The sequence below is a fragment of the Crocuta crocuta genome, unplaced genomic scaffold (assembly GCF_008692635.1).
Source record: "Crocuta crocuta isolate KB4526 unplaced genomic scaffold, BGI_CrCroc_1.0 scaffold205, whole genome shotgun sequence".
NCBI classification, from domain to species: Eukaryota; Metazoa; Chordata; class Mammalia; order Carnivora; family Hyaenidae; genus Crocuta; species Crocuta crocuta.
In genome coordinates, this window is record NW_027530644.1 from 2,792,926 (window position 1) to 2,813,811 (window position 20,886).

The 20,886-nt window shown below is 37.9% G+C and overlaps 1 protein-coding gene across 2 annotated transcripts in view; it reads left to right on the forward strand.

The window, feature by feature from the left end:
- PRIM2 (DNA primase subunit 2) overlaps positions 1-20,886 on the forward strand; it is a 329,721-nt gene that overhangs the window by 246,672 nt on the left and 62,163 nt on the right. For both annotated transcript variants that reach the window (XM_077769099.1, XM_077769100.1), the window contains exons 11-12: positions 11,488-11,614; positions 17,779-17,861. In XM_077769099.1, the coding sequence (XP_077625225.1) occupies positions 11,488-11,614; positions 17,779-17,861 (210 nt within the window). The remainder of the gene's footprint in view (positions 1-11,487; positions 11,615-17,778; positions 17,862-20,886) is intronic.

The following is a 20,886-nucleotide window of genomic DNA, read 5'->3' on the forward strand; positions in this document are numbered from 1 at the left end:
TATTTGCTTTACTGAAAGTGATCTGCTTAGTCAATTACTTTATTAGATTATGTGTAAAAAGTGAGATTCATTTTCAGAAATACCAAATAAAAGCTGTGCTGTCTATTTAACAATAGGTTAACAATTTATTGGAAATACGTACAGACCCTTTCCCCGCCCCTACAGTGGAATCCCAAAACCATAGACACTTCACACTCCTGGTTCTTCTAACCCCTCTCCGTTTCTCAAGCTTATTTTTCATGGGCTTTGCAATGAGCATGCACCGAAGAACTGAAGTCTTTTTGTCACCTCAAGGAATGAACATTTGTTCCAGACTACTTTTTGCCTTACATGGGCATAGGCGACTGCTAGGTAAGGCTGTAACCTCTTTAGTACACAGCCAATGAGGAATCAGGGGACGGACTTCCCGCTAGGAGGTAAATGGCCTGCTGTCTTTGTCCAGAGTGTGCCTATCTGACACCTGCTCTTGCAAGAATGTGGACTAAAACCTCGCGTCACTGTGCTCCGAGTCTCCGCATCCCTCCTTGGATTGGGTTCCATTTAATACTTTTTCTGTGGGTTTTGGCATTTCACTTTTTAAAAAAAAAATTTTTTTTTTCTAACAAAATAGTCCATCAAAATTTTAAGATTTTAGCTTGATCTTGCCTCAGGGAAATTTGAGGGAAAGACAATCCGCATATCCTGGGGTCTAGAACTGCAAATGTTCTCCATAAATTCAGGGAAGGGGATTAGGGTGTGAAGACGGAAAATGTGTTCCACTTTTTCAGATGAAACGGAAGAGGAGGAAAAAAGTCTTTTTTCTTTACACTTCTTTTAAGTTCCCCAGCTGGGGCTCATAAGTTAGATTGGCATAAGACAAATTTACAAGAAAAAACAAGTTTATTAACATATACATAGCTCATACACATGGGAATACCCAGAAATGAGTAACTCAAAAGGGCATTTTCAACTTGAGTTTTTATACTGTTTTAGGCTAAACAAAAGGAAGAGGATTGGGGCTTCTGGGCTTTGTGAGGGGGGCCAAGTTCTAGGAAGTTGATTGGGAAAAGTATGGTAAACAAGGGTCATTCAGTAAGCTTTGTTTTGTGGTTTTTAAGTTAGTGCATTCTCCTCTGGTGAGAGTGATTTTCTTCCTGGTAGGAAGTGAAAGACACTTTAATCTTGGGAATTTCCTTTACAAAAAGAAAACTTAGTAGGCTGTTTTTAGAGCTTGTTCTGCATCTGCTGGTTCTCAGTAGTTGTTCAAAATAATTCATATGTAAGGTGCTGTATTTTGGAATGGCATATTCTGGCACCCATCAAAAAATATATAATTTATGTTCAAACATTTTCAAGTGAACTCCCAGGAGTATTCAGAGATATACTTGAATATAAAATGGAACTGATATTTAACATTTAACTTTTCAAACACGGTAAAACAAGTTTATACAAATTTTATGCAAATAATTGTAGTGAATAATTATAGTATATACTTAGCATTTTACAGTTTACAGATTTCTTTTGCATAGAGTGAAGTACAGGTCTTATTATTACAATATTAAAATGGAAAAACAGACTGAGGTAATTTATAATTGCCTAACATTATTCAGCTAGGAGGTGGCAAAGTTAGAACCAAAATCTGTGTTATCTCTCTAACACCTTGCTGTCTCATAAGCTTGTGAAAAGTTCTCACCCACGAGAAACGAATTAACTCTTACAAAGAAGAAGAAATATTCACTACACCATAGGAGGTAATTTAGTGAATTACATTAATAGCAGCAATGCCTTCCAGCTGTGGTACAGATTTGAAATTGCTTAACTGATTTTTTTAAAGGTCTTCTAGAGAGTTAGAGGGAGGAACTAGATTCCAGGTTTTTCTGATGAGGAAGCTGGAGGCAAAACATGTAACTAATTTAAGTAATAGTAAATAACACGCCAGATCTGACCCACTTAAGATAGCTTTTTCTGGTTAATAATAAAACTGATTACCTTGGTAATGATAACAACTCAAAAATACTCTATGCTAGATATTGTACCAAGTGCTTTATGAAAATGAGCTAATTAATCTTCACACCACCTGATCTGTTAAATATTACTCCTTCTGATAAGGGAGCATAAGGCAAGCTGAGGGCAAAGCACAAACTAACAGTCCCTCCCCCAGCCCCAGGTGGGAATGTGTAACATTCCTCAGACACTCCTGGCTGTCCAGGAGCAAAGGAAAGAAAACAAAACAAAAGGGTTACTTATAGAGATCACAGTCATGCAAGACATGAGTCTCCCATCAGTTTACAGGTATCTTAGTAAATTACAAGAAAAAGACAGTCTTACTATAGGCTAATCTCCAGAAACCTATAACCTCCACATCACCCTCTTCCATAGTGATGTAGGGAACAAAGGCAAGAATGAAATGGCAGGTAAAATTAAATTTCCTTATAACCTGCAACTCATTGACAAATTCTTGAGACAGATACAGAGTATGACATTTCTCCAAGAATTCCCTACTGTCTTAATGTTTTGCTACAGGGAAAAACAACCTTAGCTTGATAATAACTAGGCCTCCAGTATCCTGTGAGTCTTAACCTAGCATATGAAAATCCCTTTGGAAACTTCCCCTTGACTTTACCTCTCCCAACTCTCAAGTTTTTTTACACACACAAAAAAATGCCTCGAGAATTCTTTCTTAGGCATCAGCTCCAAACCCCCATCACTTCAGAACCTCATCACTGTGTGTGTGTGTTGGGAGTGGGGGTGGAACTTTATATTTGGGAACTTTACAGATTGGTTAGCACCAGCTAGCATTTGTTAAAACAGGATTTAAACTTGGGTATTGACTTTAAAGCCCTGCCTTAGTAGCCTTTTCTTCCCAGACCCTGTGGGTCCTCCTAGTCTCCTTCAGTGTGTTTTTGGTTAGAGTATGTGTGATGTTTCAGTGACCTTGAGAGTTAAACTGTGGTGAAAGTTAAGGGTTAAAGAGCAGAATTCGGAATCTATAGGTGAATGGTGACAAAATTAGTTTTATAGATGGTAATTGAATAGAGTAAGGCAGTTTAAAAGGGGTCATAATACATTAAATGCCTGTAGCATGCATTCTGGTTATTATCATTATAAGTACAACTTTAGGGAAGTGACACAAGAAGAAATTATCAACAGTTTAGAAATTGTAGAAGACTGAACAAGAACATGCTGAGAAAAGGCTGTGGGATGATTACATTTTCTTTCCTAGTTGAAGATCCACTTATATGTATGACCCTGCTGCTAAGCTGTGGGTTCCTGTTGTTATTTATAGTCAAACTTCCTGGGACCAAACTAATGATCCTTGATATGCTGCATTTTGGGTATTGAATGAGTTCTCTTTGGAGTTTAGCACACCCTCCCTCGCTGTTAAATATGTAAATTAGAGTTTCAAATCCTTGTGGATTGGAAACAAGTGTCACTACAGAAGGTTTGAAAATGTCCTGTTAAGAAATACCATATCGTTACCCTGTTCTCTGCCTCATATATGTGGCTGTTTTGCCTCATTTAGGGCAAGAAGATTTCCCTTTTCAAATATAAATCAAATATTTCTCTAAGAGTACTTGCTGTTTACCCATTCTCACTTCATTGTGCAAGCTGAGCTTTACCATAATGAATGGCAGTTGTTATTGCTTTGCCAACAGGAATAATATTTGGTCTTAGGACTCTTCTTGGTAGGAAAGACATTCTTCCAGGGAAACCACACATTGTTCTTCTAGGCAACTGAATGTTTGCACCATGGCCTCTGAATATATGTACTCAGGGCTTCTGAGTAGATTCTGGTATAAACATGTTTAAAAGCATAATAACATAAGGTCACTAGATGGGCCTGGTTGGCCCAGTTGGTTAAGTGTCTGAATCTTGATTTGGGCTCAGGTCATAATCTGACACAGAGTTCGAGCCCCACATTGCACTTCATGCTAACAATGTGAAACCTGCTTGGGATTCATTCATTCATTCTCTCTCTCTCTCTCTCTCCCTCTCTCTCTCTTTCTCCCTCTCCCTCTCTCTCCCTCCCTCTCCCTCCCTCTCTCCCCCTCCCTCCCTCCTTCCCTCCTCCTTTACCCCCTTCCCCCCTTTACCGTTTATCTGTACATGCGTGCCTGCACACACTTTCTCAAAATAAATAAACATGGTAAAATAAAAGGTAAGGTCACTAGACCCTGGATGGGACTGTTACAGAAGGTAAACTTCTGAGAGAATTTGGAAGAGGCAGGATGGGAGCAGGATAAAAATGTGTCTATTTTATAATTTTTCTTGAGTTCCATTGGTAACATAGTGCCCCTGAAAATAATTTACTGCAGTTTTTGGGCAGAAATTGGTGTGTTGACAGTGCCATGGCTTGGATGTCAGAACTAATTTGGGGCATTGAAAACCGCCACTTACCCCCCATAAGACCAGTGTTGATTTTCTGACATTTCCCATCACTTGGACAGAATGGGATGGAGCCCAAGAAAGTGTGTTCTTTTCGTGGTTCTCTTTACCTCTTTGTCATTTAGTTCAAATAATTGGAAATAATCCTTTGAGAGCCTAGAAGTCTAAAATCAAGATGACAAGGCACCTGGGTAGCTCAGTTGGTTAAGCATCTGACCGTTGGTTTTGCTTATCATGATTTCATGGTTTGTGAGATTGAGCCTTGCATCGGGCTCCATGCTGAAGGTACAGAGCCTGCTTGGATTGTCTTTCTCCCTCTATCTGTGCCCTTCGCTTGCTCATGTTCACACACTCTGTTTCTCTCACTCAAAATAAACAAAACTTAAAGCATTCTTTGGACTTGGAGATGTGGATACCTAGAGAGTGTTCTCTAAGAAAATGTCAGTGAGCCTTCTTGCTTAACTATAGATCCCCCCACAGTTATTTCTTACTGCATTTTCTTGAGGCATTGGCAGTGATTGGAACATTCTAAGTAGCAGACCAGAAACTGCAACAGAAACTGCAGCAGAATGCCTAGAAGACCACACCCTACTTGTCCCCTTTCCTGATCCTGTACTGAACACATACCTGTCTCCACCCATGAGTCATGTGCTCTCTCTGTCTGCTCTCTTGCCTGTACCTTTGTGAGCCTCTCTTTAGAAAACACTAGGCATCCTTCTTACCAGTGGAGAGGTTGGTTGTTAAAGCTTGAGCCTGCCACCTCCCCTAGCTGCTGGCATCCAAAATAAATCTCTCCCTTTCTCTTTTCCAAACCTACATCTCAAGTTATTGGCTTCTTGCTACAAGTTTATCTGGAGTTTGTTCTATGACAGTGTTGGCAAACGGAGCCACGCAGCTATGCTTTTGATTTGCCCAGCCCCCTGGAGATTCCCTGGGGTGGAGCAGTTGGCTGCTGCAGTACACTAGGGCTTACCCATTTATTTCCTGAATTAGCAGCTGTGATAGATCATTTGGTAACAAAAACATCTCCCAATCAATGTACCTTCTGTACAATATTTAAAGAGTTTGCTAGTCTGAAAACTAGAGAAGACAGTTTGTGTGATAAATACATGAATGATTTGAAAACTTAATTATAAGGTCCAAATTTTAGACATACAAACATACATACATGCAGGCAGTAAATAAATTGGAAAGAAGAGGGAGGTGAAAAGATACTAATTTTAGCTTTTCTTCCATTAGAGAGAGTAGCTTGCCATTGTGAGAAGTAAGGGAGATGATTCATTTTACCAAATAAAAGCTGTGCTGTCTAATTAACAATAGGTTTACAAGCTATTGGAAATATGTGTGACCCCTGTCCTCCCACAGTGGAGTCCCAAACCCTTAGACATTTCACTTCCTGGTTCTTCTTCCCCTCTCCATTTTGTGGGCTTGTTTTCAGGGGCTTTGCAATGAGCATGCACCAGAGAACAAAGGGAGGAGGGACTCAAAGTCCTTGTGTCACCTCAGGGAATGTACATTTGTTCCAGTCAGACTACTTTTTGCCTTACATGGATATAGCCAACTTCAGGTAAGGCTGTAACCTCTGTAGTACTCAGCCAGTGAGGATTTGGGGCAGGGAGTTGCATGTTAGGAGATAAATTATCTGCTGTAACTGCCCTGAGTGTGCCTGTCTATCAGACACCTACTCTTGCAAGTTGATTAAAGCCTTCTTTCACTGCTTCATGTTTCCAGGTCCTTCCTTTGATTGGGTCAATGGGCTTATTTCTAACACCGTTACTTCCACAGAATAGCTGACCCAAAGTTTTCTGAAGAACATACAGAAATCTTGTATCTAATTAAATTCACTCCATACCTAAAAGTTTTCGTAGATTGATTATAGTTAAGGTTTATGACAAACAGAAGTTATTTATAAAAGATGTTTGCTGAAGTTTTTTTTTTCTGGAACTTTTAACTTTTCTGGTTTTCACAAATGAAATTTACTGATTTGAAAGCTTTTCTTTTTTGAAAGTTTTCTTTTGTTCAAAGCCATTTGTTTTCCTGGTTGTAGTTTGCTAGTGGGCAGATAGGTAGTTATGAAGCCATAGGCTACTGATGGTTGAAAACTCCAGCAGGGATTTTTATAAAATAAAAATTGATAGGCTGATTCTAAAATTTATATGGAAACTCAAGGACATAGAATAGCCAAGATAATATTGAAAAAGAACACAGCAGCAGGACCTAAATTACCTGAATTTGAGCCTTACTCTAAAGACCCCATAATTAATGTGACGTTGACAGAAGGATAAACATACAGATCAGTGGAATAATAGACGCGCACATTTGAAAAAAAAATTTTTAATGTTTTATTTATTTCTGAGAGAGAGAGAGAGAGAGAGAGAGGGAGCACGAGCAGGGGAGGGTCAGAGAGAGAGGGAGACACAGTATCAGAAGCAGACTCCAGGCTCTGAGCTGTTGGCACAGAGCCCGATGCGGGGCTCAAACCCACAAGCTGTAAGATCATGACTTGAGCCGAAGTCAGAGGCCCAACCAACTGAACCACCCAGGCACCCCTAGATACACACATTTATGGTCAAATTTGACCAGAGTACCAGAGCAGCTTATTTTTATTTTTAATTGAAGTATAGGTGACATCAATATTATATTAGATTCAAGTATACAACATAGTTATTCAACAATTCTATACATTACAAAATACCATAATAAATGTAGTCTGTAACCCTACAATGTTATTACAGTGTTATTGACTATATTCCTTACGCTGTACTTTTTATCACCGTGACTTATTCATTTATTTATATTTTTAACGTTTTTATGGGGATGCAGAGAGAGAGAGAGAGAGAGAGAATCCTAAGCAGGCAACACAGAGCCCGACATGGGGCTCTATCCCATAACTGTGGTTCCATGACCTGAACCTAAATTAAAAGCTGGACACTTAACTGACTGAGCCAGTCAAGTGCCACTCCCCCCCCATCCCATGATTTATTTATTTTATAAGTGGAAGTTTGTACCTCTTAATCTCCTTCATTTATTTCACCTATGCCATCACCTCCCTACCCTCTGGCATCCACTAGTTTTTTCTATGTATTTATGAGTCTGTTTCTGTTCAAAGCAATGTAGTAAGGAAAGGAAAATATTTTCAGCAAATAGTATTGAAAGGGTACCAGAATATGCCACCCCAAAATATGTCACTTTAGCATAAGGATTATTTTGAGCTAAAGGCAACTGAGAACCAGCAGATGCCAGAAGAACTCTACCTTCTCCTGTCTGAAAATAAAGTATAAATTTCCCCTTTTAAAGGATATTCACATCTGTAAGCTACTCTAGACAGCTCTTATCACCCAAGAGACTCCTCTGCAGAACAGTACAACCTTTATTTGTCATACATCTCCTCTTCACCTTCTCATAACTTGCCTCTCTCTCCCACAAAGAATCCATTTTCCTTTGTTTAGCCTAAAATGGTATACAAGCCTCAGTCATCTGGCTACTCCTTAAGTCCTGTTTCTTTGTAAGACTGCCATCAGTGTACTTTATATATATATGTAATTAAGTAGTTTGTTTCCTTGTGGATGTCATTTATCAGTTTGATTCATGAGCCCCAGCCACGAACCTAGGAAGATAGGGGGGGAAGATCCTTCCTCCTCTACAGGGGTAAAATACAACCTGGAGTCCTACTTTACCCTACACACAAAAATTGAGATGAAAAGGACCTGACTTTAGAGCTTAAACATCATGGCTTCTAAAGGACAGCATGGGAGAATATCTTTGCAAGCTAGTTTAGGACATAGAGACCATTACCATTAAAAAAAAAAAAAAGATAAATTAGGGTTCATGAGAAATAAACACGTTTACATATCTTATCAGAAGACAACATTAAGAAAATATATGTAGACAAGCCACAGATTGTAAGAAAATATTTGTAACACCTGTATCTGATAACAGGGCTAGATCCAGAGCATATCAAGAATTCCTACAAGAAGGCAATCTGGTTTTTTAAATGGGAGAAAGATTTGAACAGACACTTCACAAAATAAGGCATGATGAATGGATAAAGAAGTTTATATAGAGATATATAGATTTTAGATAGATACAGAGAGACACACACACACACACACAGACACACACACACGTATACATACACTCAGCCATCAGGGGCACCTGGGTGGCTTAGTTGGTTAAGTTTCTCACTTGGGCTCAGGTCATGATCCTGCAGTTCATGAGTTTGAGCCCTTAAACAAACTCTGCGCTGACAATGCAGAGCCTGCTTTAGATCTTGTCTCTTTCTGTCTGTTGTTCTCTCTCTCTTTCAAAAATAAGTATCAAAAAAACAAAAAAAAAAAACAAAAAAAAACACATACACAGAATGAAATCTTGCCATTTGTGGTAATGTGGATGGAGCTAAAATGTATTATGATAAGCAAATTTAATCAGTCAGAGAAAGACAAATACTATATGATTTCACTCATATGTGGAATTTAAGAAACAAAACAGGTGAACATAGGGGAAGGAGAAAAAGAAGGAGCCTAACCATAAGAGACTCTTAACTATAGAGAAAAAATTGAGGGTAGATGAGGAGGTAGGCAGGGGGATGGGCTAAATGGGATGGATATTAAGGACAGCACTTGTTGGGATGAGCACTGGGTGTTTTTTGTTAAGTGATGAATTACTAAATTCTCAAGAAACCTGTACTACGCTATATGTTAAGTAACTTGAATTTAAATAAAATCTGGGGGGCGGGGGTTGCCTGGGTGGCTCAGTCGGTTAAGCGTCCGACTTCGGCTCAGGTCACGATCTCATGGTTCATGGGTTCGAGCCCTGTGTCAAGCTCTGTGCTGGCAGTTCAGAGCCTGGAGCCTGTTTCAGATTCTGTGTCTCCCTCTCTTTCTGCCCCTTCCCCACTCGTGCTCTGTCTCTTTCTGTCTCAAAATTAAATAAAAAACAAAACAAAAAAATAAAATCTTGGGGGAAATATATATGCATATGCACATATACATATACGGCCAGTGAGGCAGGAAGTCAGTATTGGAAACAAGAACATGTTTGAATAAAGGTAAAGATTCAGAGAAACAAACAAACCCGAAGTAAGCCAAGAAAGAATATGAAAAAGTGCTCATGAGAATTAGTCATCAGGGAAATGGAAAGTGAGGTATCACTACCTACCCATTAGACTGGCTAAAATGAACAAAATTGAGACAGCACCAAACTTTGGGGACAGTGTGAAACTCTCATGCATTGCTGGTCGGCTATAAAATAGCATGGTCACCCTGGAAAACTTGGCAGCAATTCTGGCAGCATTTGAGAGAAATGAAAACATAGGCCCACAAAAGTCATCTACAAGAATGCTCATGGCAGCTTTATTGGTAATACCCAAAACTGGAAAAATGGCCCAGATGTCTGTCAACTGAGGACTAGATAAGCTATCTGGCATATTCAGACAGTAAAACACTACTTAACAGTAAAAGGAACAAACTGCTGATAGTGTTACCAATCAGTCTATCACAGTTGCTAACTCAGGAAGTGAATGCCAACTATCCCATTCTAGGGTACTGAGAGGGGTGGACAAATCGAAAGCATAGTTCCTAGCCGGGTTTACCAACACTGTTGCTGAACAAACTTGTATAAACTCATTGTGAGAGAAGCTAATAACTCAAGAGACGAAGGTTTGGAGAAAAGGGAGATATTTATTTTGGGTGCCAGCAGCCTCGGTGGTGGCAGGCTCAAGTCTTCATATCCCACCTCTTTCCTGGCAAGATGGATGCCTAGAGTTTCACCGAGGTTCAGGGAGGTATGGGCAAGAAAGCAGGCAGAGAGCATGAGATTGTGGTTGGGCATTGCAGTGTGTTGAGCACAGGATCATGGGCAGGGAGGGGATCAGGTAGGGTATGGTCTTCTAGGCATTCTTTTGTTACCAAGGCTTTTCTCTCTGGGTGGTTGGAACATTCCAGTCATTGCCAAAGCATCTTTGTCAATGCTTCAAGAAGGATGATAAGAAATAAGTACAGCAGATTTTAGTTAGAGCATGAATTAGCATTCTTGTCTTTTTCTGGTTTTAACTGTTGGGGTCTATAGTTTAGCAAAAGGGCTTGTTGACAGGATGTGTAATGGATGGCATAAATCTCAAAAACACAAAAAGTCATGCAAGAAGTGAGATATCAAACACTTTATAGTGTGTGATTCCATTTATATAAAGTTGTAGAATAGTTAAAACTATGGTGATGAAAATCACATCATTGTATGGAGAGAAGGGAAGAATGTTGACTGGGAAGGGGCACCAGAGAACTCTGGGTGACAGGAACATTCTGTCTCTTACAGGAGTATGGATTACATAGGTACAGTGATTTGTCAAAACCAATAAAACTGTATGTAGACTTGAGGTCTGTGCATTTCAGGTTGTAACTTGAAATTTAAAAATCTCACCTCCCAAAATAATACAGCATATTCCTCTCTTAATCTAGTTCTTTCTTACTTTCATTGAAGTATATCTAAATCCTACTGTTCTGAGCTTTTAAATCAATGTTAGTTTCTGTTTTCTTTCTCTCCCACCCATTCAAACTCCTTTTTATACTCTTGGCTTGCTTTGTAAACATGGAGTCAGGAATTCCGGGTGGGAGGCAGTTGCAGCAGTTCATTAATCAAGCATTTGCTTTCTTCTTGCTTTGCTTCCCTTTTACACATTGCTTCTCTCCTGTAGTGAGAATACAGAAGAAGGGATTAATTGTATTAGGCATTTCAGAAGTAGAATAGGTAGGATATAGGAATTCAGGGACTACTAAAATAACAGAGTTCAGACTAAACTGATTTACATTCATTATAAGCTCTGGTATCAAACCAAGAAATGGGTGAATTGATTACTCTCAGGAAAGAATTATCTTCACTGTTAAACATATATAAATGTAAACATTTGCTGTCTCTACCTGAGGAATTTGTTTCCTGTAAATCTTGCACTTTTTAAAAAATGTATTTGTACATGAAGGACTCAAATGATGTATATGGTATGTACATCTCCCTATGAATGCTGAGTTTCTTTTAGAAAATACCATTTTGTACTCTGATTGTAGCTGTCATCACTGTCCATACCACTAGATGATATTGGCTTACTTTGTCTCTTCTCTTTCCTCCAATCAGTTCGATAAAGGCTACTCTTACAATATCCGTCATAGCTTCGGAAAGGAAGGCAAGAGAACTGACTATACGCCTTTCAGTTGCATGAAGATTATTCTAACCAATCCACCAGGCCAAGGGGATTATCATGGTAAGTGCTTCCACTGGATGTATGTCTGTGAAGTGTAGAAAACCCCACCAGCCCTGTAGGAAACAGTGAAACAGTGTGATTGATGGCTTTTTGCATCACTGTATCCCCTGTAGCTTGTGTCAGTCACCACTGCGCTCCTGCACTCTTCTAGAGATCTGTCTTATTACTGAACTGGGTCGGCAAGAGACTTTATTCATCTCTGCTAAAGATTGTGCTGGACCAGGTTCTTTAGTTTGCAGTTTCCCCCTTCACCTTCTATTTCCATTTCTCTTGATTAGGAGATTAATACAGGTTCTTCAAGGGTTTTGAAATTGAGTACCTTGAATTATAGAATAGTTGATCCATTAATTTTCAGAAGACTACTGAGGAAAGCTATATTTTAGTCTCATTACTATAATCTGATTAATGAAGATTGAGTGAAGAATTTAGCAAGTCGTGATATCAAACATCTATCAATTCACCTGAGTTACTGCAGGTTTTTTAAAAAGGCTATTTTCATAGATTTCTGAGTTCAACAACTTTTTTCTAAAATAATTCTGAGTATACCTTGAAAAGTTCCTCATTTGTCTGGTATGTCAGAGAATGATTTTAATAGTCCTAATTATTAGTAAAAATTTTAGATAATTTTACTAATTATTAGTAAAAATTTTAGCTTCCTGCAGTATGTATCAGAATTTTTTCTTGTTTTGGCACTTTTTAAAAAATGTTTACTTATTTATTTTGAGAGACAGAGCATGCACATGAGCAGGGGAGGGGCAGAGCGAGAGGGAGAAACAGAATCCTAAGCAAGATCCACGCTGTCAGCGCAGAGCCTGCTGCGCCCTTGGTCCCATGAATTGTGAAATCATGACCTGAGCTGAAATCAAGAGTAAGATGCTCAACAAGCTGAGTCACCCATGCACCCCTTGGCATTTTTTTTTTTAATGTGTAGAAGAATGTTTGTTAATTATTGTTTCAGCATCTTGAATGTAATTCTTTTTTAAAAGATTATACATTTATAGGCTGTTATGGATCAAGATCAAATAATCACAAACAGAATTTTAAGGAGGATGTTTCACATGTCCAGAGCACTAAAAAAAATGCCTTTACTTTCATATTTAATAGACGAAAGCTGGCCACAAGTGAGTGGTTCTCATCACTTGTGTCAATTACTTAAGGTGCCTTGTAGAAATGCAGATTATCAGACTCCACCCTCAGACTTATGAAATTAGATTTATTTGCACGTGCCCTGCGTAATTTTTATGTCTTCTAAATTTCAGTTGACCAGATACTTCTATTGAGAAAATCTATTACTTTTCTTAGGCCATTTAGTTTGGCCTGGTAAAACTCCCAGGGATTCTTTTATCACTTACTAGATCCTAGAACTCCCACTTATGTAGTTGATTTTTATGAGCTCAAATGCAGGATTTTTTATTGCTTATTCCAGTTAAACTGAATCTTATTTATTCCAGTCCATTCTGTTTGTTTTATTTTTAATTTAAACTCTTTGTCAGCTAAAAAATAATATACTTAGCAGATACTGAATAAGTTTGTATTATTTATTAGAAACATTGATCTATCCTTGTTTTAGTGAATAAACTTAATTTTTTTAGAGGACTTAAGTTCACAGCAAAATTGAGCAGAAAATATAGAGAGGTCTCACATACTCTCTGCCCCACACTTGCACAATCTGCCCCACTATCAACAGCATCCTTCACCAGAGTGGTTTGTTAAACTTGTGAATTGAGAAGAATGTGTAATCTGCTGTTATTGGATATAGCCATTTTATAGATATCAATTATATTAATTGATGGTGCTTTTGAATTCTATGATCATTGCTGATGATTTACTGCCTACTTGATCTGTCCATTTCCTTTTTTTTTTTTTTCCCCAATGTTTATTTATTGTTGAGAGAGAGAGCATGAATGAGCAGGAGAAAGGCAGACACAGAATCTGAAGCAGGCTCCAAATTCTGAGCTGTCAACACAGAGCCCAACTCAGGGCTCAAACTCACGAACCACAGCATCATGACCTGAGCTGAAGTTGGACTCTAAACCGATTGAGCCACTCAGGTGCCCAAAGATCTGTCCCTTTCTGATGGAGAGGTGTTGGAGTCCGTAATAGGGGATACATCAGTTTCTCCTTGCAGTTCTACCAGTTTTTGCCTCTTTTATTTTGATGCCCTTTTGTTGGGTGGGTACACATTAAGGATTGTTATTTCTTCCTGGAGTATGCACCGCTTTATCATTATGTAATGTTCTCGATAAATTTCCTCGCTCTCAAGTTTTTATATTACCTTTACTTATTCTCTGATGTGTTTTTCTTTAGGTAGACCTAAGTTTCTGGCCTTTATCATTTTTCTTCTCTTTGAAGAGCTTTTTTTTTCTTGTTTTAACATTTCTTGCCTTGCTGGTCTATTGGCAACAAATAATGTCAGTTTTTGTCTGAGAAAGGCTTTATCTCTTCTTGTCTTTTGAAGGATAATTTCACAGAATTCTAGCTTTGTGGAGGGTTTTCCCCCTCTAAACACTTTACATGTTTTACTCCAAAAAATAAGTAAGTAAGTAAATAAATATTTCTCTTCACTCTCTTGCTTGCATGGTTTCTGAAGATAAGTTAGATATGATTTTTATCTTTGCTTCTCTCTAGGTAAGGTTTTCCCCCCTCTGGCTTCTTTCACAATTTTTTCTTCATTTTTTATTTTCTCAAGTATGAATGTGATATACCTAAGTTATATTTTGGGGAGCATTAATACTGATTGGTGTTCTTTGGACTTCTTAGATCTGTAGTTTGGTGTCTGACATTTATTTGGGGAATATACTCTGTTGCCTCAAATATTGCTTCAATTGCTCCCTTTCTCTCTTCTGGTATTCTCATTACTACCCTTCATCATTCCCCACAGTTGTTATATCTCCTGTTCTTATTTTCTTTCTTTAGTCATTTTCTCTTTGTTTTTCAGTTTTGGAAGTTTTGTTGACTTCGAGATTCCTCCTTCAGCCATGTCTGTAATTCCATAAAAGACATTGTTCATTTCCATTAGAGTGTGTAGAGCGCTAGCATTTCTTTTTGATTCTTTCTTAAGATTTCCATCTCTCTGCCTACGTTATCTGTTTTTGCACATTGTCTTATGTTTTCTATTAGTGCCCTTAGCATTAATCATAGTTATTTTAAATTCTTGATCTGTTAATTCCACTATCCCTGCCATATCTGACTCTAGTTCTGATGTTTATTCAGTCTCTTCAAAGCTGTATTTTTTGCCTTTTGATAAGCCTTGTATTTTTTTGTTAAAAGTAGACATGACATATTGGGTAAAAAGAATTCCAATAAATAGACCTTTAAGTAAGCAGGCAGATGGAGAGGATGGTGTTCTATAGTCCTCTACTTAGTCTTTTAGTGAGCCTGTGGCCCTGGGCTATGAACTTCAATAGTGACTCAGTGTTTCTCCCTTATGTGGGACAGGATGTGTAGAGGAGGTGGAGTTGTGTATTTCCCTATCCCCAGATAGGTTAGGCTCTGGTAAAACCGCAGAAGTTCAGGCTCTGGTAAAATAGTTTGTTCTGAGGGCAGGCCTTATTAAGAGCAGATTGCTCTATAGTATTAAAATGGTTACTTTTCCCCTCCCCATGCCAGAAGCATGAGAGAATTCTCTCTGTTGTTCACCATGAGCACATGCTAGAGCTCCTGGAAGTTAGGCTTACGAAGTATGGGGTCTCCCTATGACTGGGTCTCCTTGGAGTTTTTGATGCTCAGACTTGTCCAGACTTCAAAAGTTTTTCAATTATAGGTAAGGTTTTTCCTACCCCAGCATTAGTTCCTGCAGAGATTTCTGCTCTGGTATGTTGTGATTCTGTGTATCCGCCATTCTTTCCAATTTTAGGGGGCAGTGGTGTGTCCTGTGATCTCACTCCTTTGATGAGTCTAAGCAGAGTTGTTGATTTTTCAGTTTGTTGAGCTTTTTCCTGGTTAGAGTGGAGTGGTGATATATAAGCTCCTCACAGGCCCAGACTAGAAACCACAACTCTGTTCTTTTAGTTTTATTTTATTTCTAAAACTGTTTAGTCCCCTGTGTTGATACTATTTCATTAGCCAGCACTGCTTGGAATGGTTGTTCTGCCAGTTATGAATCTATATATAGCTACATTCCAGACTAAGTTTATCCATCTCTTCCACAAGCGTATGTTGGAAGGCTTTGTCAGACACTTAACTGTTGTCCATTCACTTCATTTTCGATTACCTAGTTCAACCCTGTCCAGTTTTGAAGATCATTTTCTCTAATGTGGAAGACAGAAGGAAAAAAATAAAAAAGGAGTTACTGAGTTTTATTCTCTGTCTGTCATCTGTTAAAATAACACCACCCTCTCTAATTAGTAATTGTTTTTGTCTGTTTTTTGCTTATTGTCAGTGTAGCTTTAGAACACTTTTTTTGTGACCTTTAGTAGTGTGGCAATCTTCATTTTCTTCTTGGCTTTGCCCTTTATAACATTTTCTGTACAGATACAGTCATTATTTCAAATGTAATTTGGATAATTAAATTAATCTCCAATTTTTGTGCCCTTTAATAATTCTGGGCTTAGGCGCTTACCCAAGAATTCCTTGTGCAGCCTTATTTCTTTCTTATTGGTATCTTTTGCAATTTCATTGTTAGATTGGTTTCTTTTTCTTTCTTTTTTTTCTTGAGAATAATAACAACAGCTTATACATGTTGAGTGTTTACTATATGCCAGGAGCATATAAAAGCTTTATATTCTGTTCTCACAGGAGTTCTATGAGTGATTATTTCTCTCACTTGACAGAAAGTGAAGCTCAATCAGTAACAAGATACAGAATTTGCCTGTGGTAAATTGCCACCTGGTAAGCGGGAATCTGAGATTCAGACCCAGGCATTACAGGTCCAAACTCTTAACCCCGTGTTTTGTAGCTGCTCAGTATGTTTCCTTTTACTACAGATTTACAGTTTTAATGTGAATAAAAAATAAACTATGAATTTTGTGAATTTCATTATTTGTTGGAGTCCATAGGTTAGTGGATGTTTTTTATAGTTAAGATTATTGGTCAACACATTTGTTTGGCATTTAGGCTCTTTCCTGTTTTTGTTATAACCCATTTCCCATTCATTTCATTAAAAATGCATAATTGTTTCTTTTTTTTTATTTTTTTTNACCTATCCATTGCTGTAAGTGGAGTATCAAAGTCCCCTGCTTTTAGCACATTCTTACCTGTAAGCTTTTTTCTGTTTGTGATTAATTGTTTTAGGTATTTAGGTGCTTCCATATTCGGTGCGTAGACATTTATGATTGTTAGTTCTTCCTGATGGATGGACCCTGTAATTATTATGTAGTGCCCTTCTTNAATGCATAATTGTTTCTAATTAACTTATTGGCCCATCATCTGTATACCTAAAAGAAGGTAATCTAGCTTCCAAAATTAAATTTTAAAATAAGTATTTTCATTTACAGCTGTTTATTACTAAAATATCTGAAATTTCCTAGATTTTGTCCTTGTAATACAGCTTTTACATTTCAGTTCTTCTGTGTTCTTATTTATGCAAATACTTTAGTAGTCCATCATTATTATTGTGTTACTCATGAAATAATATAGAGATAACATGTATCTACTATAAGTTATTTTCCTATGAAATACTTTCCTGTTTGTCCATCTCATTCCCTTCTGTGGTTCCTCTAAATTTATATGGATTTTACTCTCTGAGAAATAGACATAAAATTTACATCTGAAAATGTGAGATTTTTTTTTTATTTCTTTGAGTTTATACATTTTTCTTTTTGTTTATATTATCTTCTCTCAGAGTCTTTTAATATAATTTTTAAAAAGAGGAATAAAATGTGAGATTGTATAAAGTTTTTAGATAAACTGTTTTATAGCTACTTTGTGGTTATCTCTGCTTGTTAGCAAGTAGCATAATTAAAACTGTTTCCTCTTCCTAGCAAATGGGCAACTTTGCCTGAGAATGCCGTAATGTTTAATGTAACTCTTGAGCCTGATAACCATACAACTAAGTCGTCATTTAGATAAAGAGAGGAAAGCAGTTGCACCCATGGGCAATTAACTTTTTTATTAATAAGCTGTTAGACAATTAAGGGGAGCTTAGAGAGTCCCTGGAGTGTGGTATTGTACTAAGTCCCGGGTAAATAACCTTGTTGGTGTGCTGGCTTGTTTTTCGTTGTCAGGGTGCCCATTCCGTCACAGTGATCCAGAGCTGCTGAAGCAGAAGTTGCAGTCCTACAAGATCTCCCCCGAAGGGATAAGCCAGGTAGGTCAGATACTGCTGCGCATCCTCAGTAATGAGGCGTCAGGCAGTTGCTCGGTTTCACTTACTGTTCTTGCAGCGGCGCTGTGTACTGCTTCTCAGGCCTCACACCACACATCCTGTCCTCTAGATGAAGTACACTCAAGCCTTGACTTGCCTGGCTTAGATTCCTTGGAAATTAATAGCTCTCCTGTCTGCCAGGCTGCAGTCTTATTTTTCTTGGTAACAAAGGAAGCTGGAAATCTTTTTTCCTTCAATTTGTTTTATTATCTCAATTAGGAGTATTTTAAAAAATAAATTTTTAGAGGAATACATTGAAGCTTATTAACAGAGCTGAAAATTGATAGCATCATATTTTATTTTGGGAAACTGTTTTCTGTGCTGCATATAGGTTAAAGCAGAAGATAAGATAGTGACTAAATGTTCTGATCGGCATCAGCTCTTGGCTGTGTTAAAGCTGTACTTCTAAGGGCATCTGGCTGGCTCAGTTGGTTAAGTGTCTGATTTCGGCTCAGGTCAGAATGTCATGGTTCGTGCGTTCGAGCCCCACTTTGGGCTCTCTGCTTTCAGCACAGAGCCCACTTCAGATCCTCTGTTCCCCTTCTCTCCCCCTGCCCCTCTCCTGCTCATGTTCCGTTTTTCTCTCAAAATTAAATAAACATTTAAGAAAAAAATCTACACTTTTAATGATAGTTTATAAGGTTGAATAATCTGTCAAGGATACTTTTTCTTATAAATAATTGAGATTTAAAAAAGAAATGTCCAGGGGCGCCTGGGTGGCTTAGTTAGTTAAGTGTCCGACTTTCGCTTAGGTCATGATCTCGCGGTTCGTGGGTTCGAGCCCCGCGTCGGGCTCTGTGCTGACTGCCAGCTCAGAGCCTGGAGCCTGTTTCGGTCTGTGACTCCCTCTCTCTCTGACCCTCCCCTGCTCACACTGTCTCTCTCTCTCTCTCTCTCCTAGAAATAAATAAAATATTTAAAAAAAAATTCTTTAAAAAAAATAAAAATAAAAAAGAAATGTTCAAATGTAAAACCAAATATTTAAAAGTAATTTAGTAAATATGCTTTAAAAAATATTTTGACATTGCAAAGGCTGCTGTCTATATGTACTTTTGAATTGACTTGGGATGTGAAGTTCAAGAGTAGTAGCTGCTTCCTTAGCTTAAGAAGAACATTATATGTTTTATAGGACCATTCAAATCATTATGTATCTTTAATTATTTTTTCTTAAATATTTACAAAACTCTACTTCTTACTGTGTGCAAACTTTAGATTGAATTTAATTTATTTCAAATGTTAGGAGTTTTGTGGTATTCTAGGTAAGGTACAAAGTGCTGTTTTGAAATGCAAAGAATAATATAAATCCTACTCCTGCAGAACCATAGTCTGGAATAAAACCTGCTAAGCGCTACAAGAGACGTACACATAGAATGCCTTAGATCTTCTGAAGAGGGTGGCCTATAACCAAATGGGGAGGCCAAGGAACATTGTCTGGAAGATACATATATTTTTTAAGTTTTTATTTTAATTCTGGTTAGTTAACATAGAGTGTAATTCTGCTTTCAGGTGTACAATATAGTGATTCAGCATATCCATACATCACTCTGTGCTCCTCAAAACAAGTGCACTTCTTAATCCTCATCACTTATTTTAGCCATTCCTTCACCCCTCCTCTCTGGTCACCACGAGTTTGTTCTTTGTATTAAGAATCTGTTTCTTGGTTTGTCTCTCTTTTTTCTCTGTTCATTTGTTTAGTTTCTTAGATTCCACATATGAGTGAAATCATATGGGATTTGTCTTTCTCTGACTGACTTATTTCACTTAGCATTATACTCTCTAGGTCCATCCATGTTGTTGTAAAATGGCAAAATTTCATTCCTTTTTATGGCTGAGTAATATTCCATTGTATATATATGTGTGTGTGTGTGTGTGTGTGTGTGTGTACACACACACATACCACATCTTCTTTATCCATTCATCAATTGATGGACACTTTGGCTACTTCCATATCTTGGCTCTTATAAATAATGCCCCTATAAACATGGGGATGCATTTATGCTTTTGACATCATGTTTTTGTATTCTTTGGGTAAATACCCAGCTGTGTGATTGCTGGATCATAGATAGATCTTTTATTTTTTTTAACATTTTGAGGAACCTCCATACTATTTTCCACAGAGGCTGTAGCAGCTTGCATTCCCAACAGTGCACAAGGGTTCCTTTTTCTCCATATCTTTACCAACACATGTTGGTTTTAGCCATCCTGACAGGTGTGAGGTGATATTGTAGTTTTAATTTGCATTTCCTTGATGGTAAGTGATGAAGGAAACATCTTTTCGTGTGTCTTTTGGCCATCTCTATGTCTTCTTTGGCAAAGTGCCTCTTCAAGTCTTTTGCCCATTTTTAATTGGATTATTTGTGTTTTGGGTGTTGAGTTTTATTAATCTTCGTATATTTTGGATACCTACCCTTTATCAGATATGTTATTATAAGTATCTATTCCTATTCCGTAGTTTTTATTTTATTTTTTCCCTTCACCATGAAGAAGCTTTTCCTTTCAATTTGTTTGTTTGTTTGTTTGTTTGTTTTGGGGAGGGTGAGAGAAATTGAGCATGTGAGTGGGGGAAGGGCAGGGAGAGAGGGAAAGAGAATCCTAAACAGGCTTCAGGCCAGGTGCTGAGCCTGGTTTGGGGCTTGGTCTCAACCCTGAGATCATGACCTCAACCAAAATGAAGGGTCAGATGCATAATCAAGAAACTTTTTATTTTGATGTAGTGCCAATAGTTCTTTTTGCTTTTGTTTCCCTTGCCTCAGGAAACATCTAGAAAGAAGTTACTACAACTGATCTCAAAGAGGTTATTGCCTGTGTTCTAGGATTTTTATGATTTCAGGTCTTGCATTTGGGTTTTTACTCCACTCTGAATTTTTTTTTTTAGTGTTTGGTGTAAGAAAGTGGTCCAGTTTCATTTTTTGCAGGTTGCTGTCCAGTTTTCCCAGTGCCATTTGTTGAAGAGACTGTCTTTTCCATT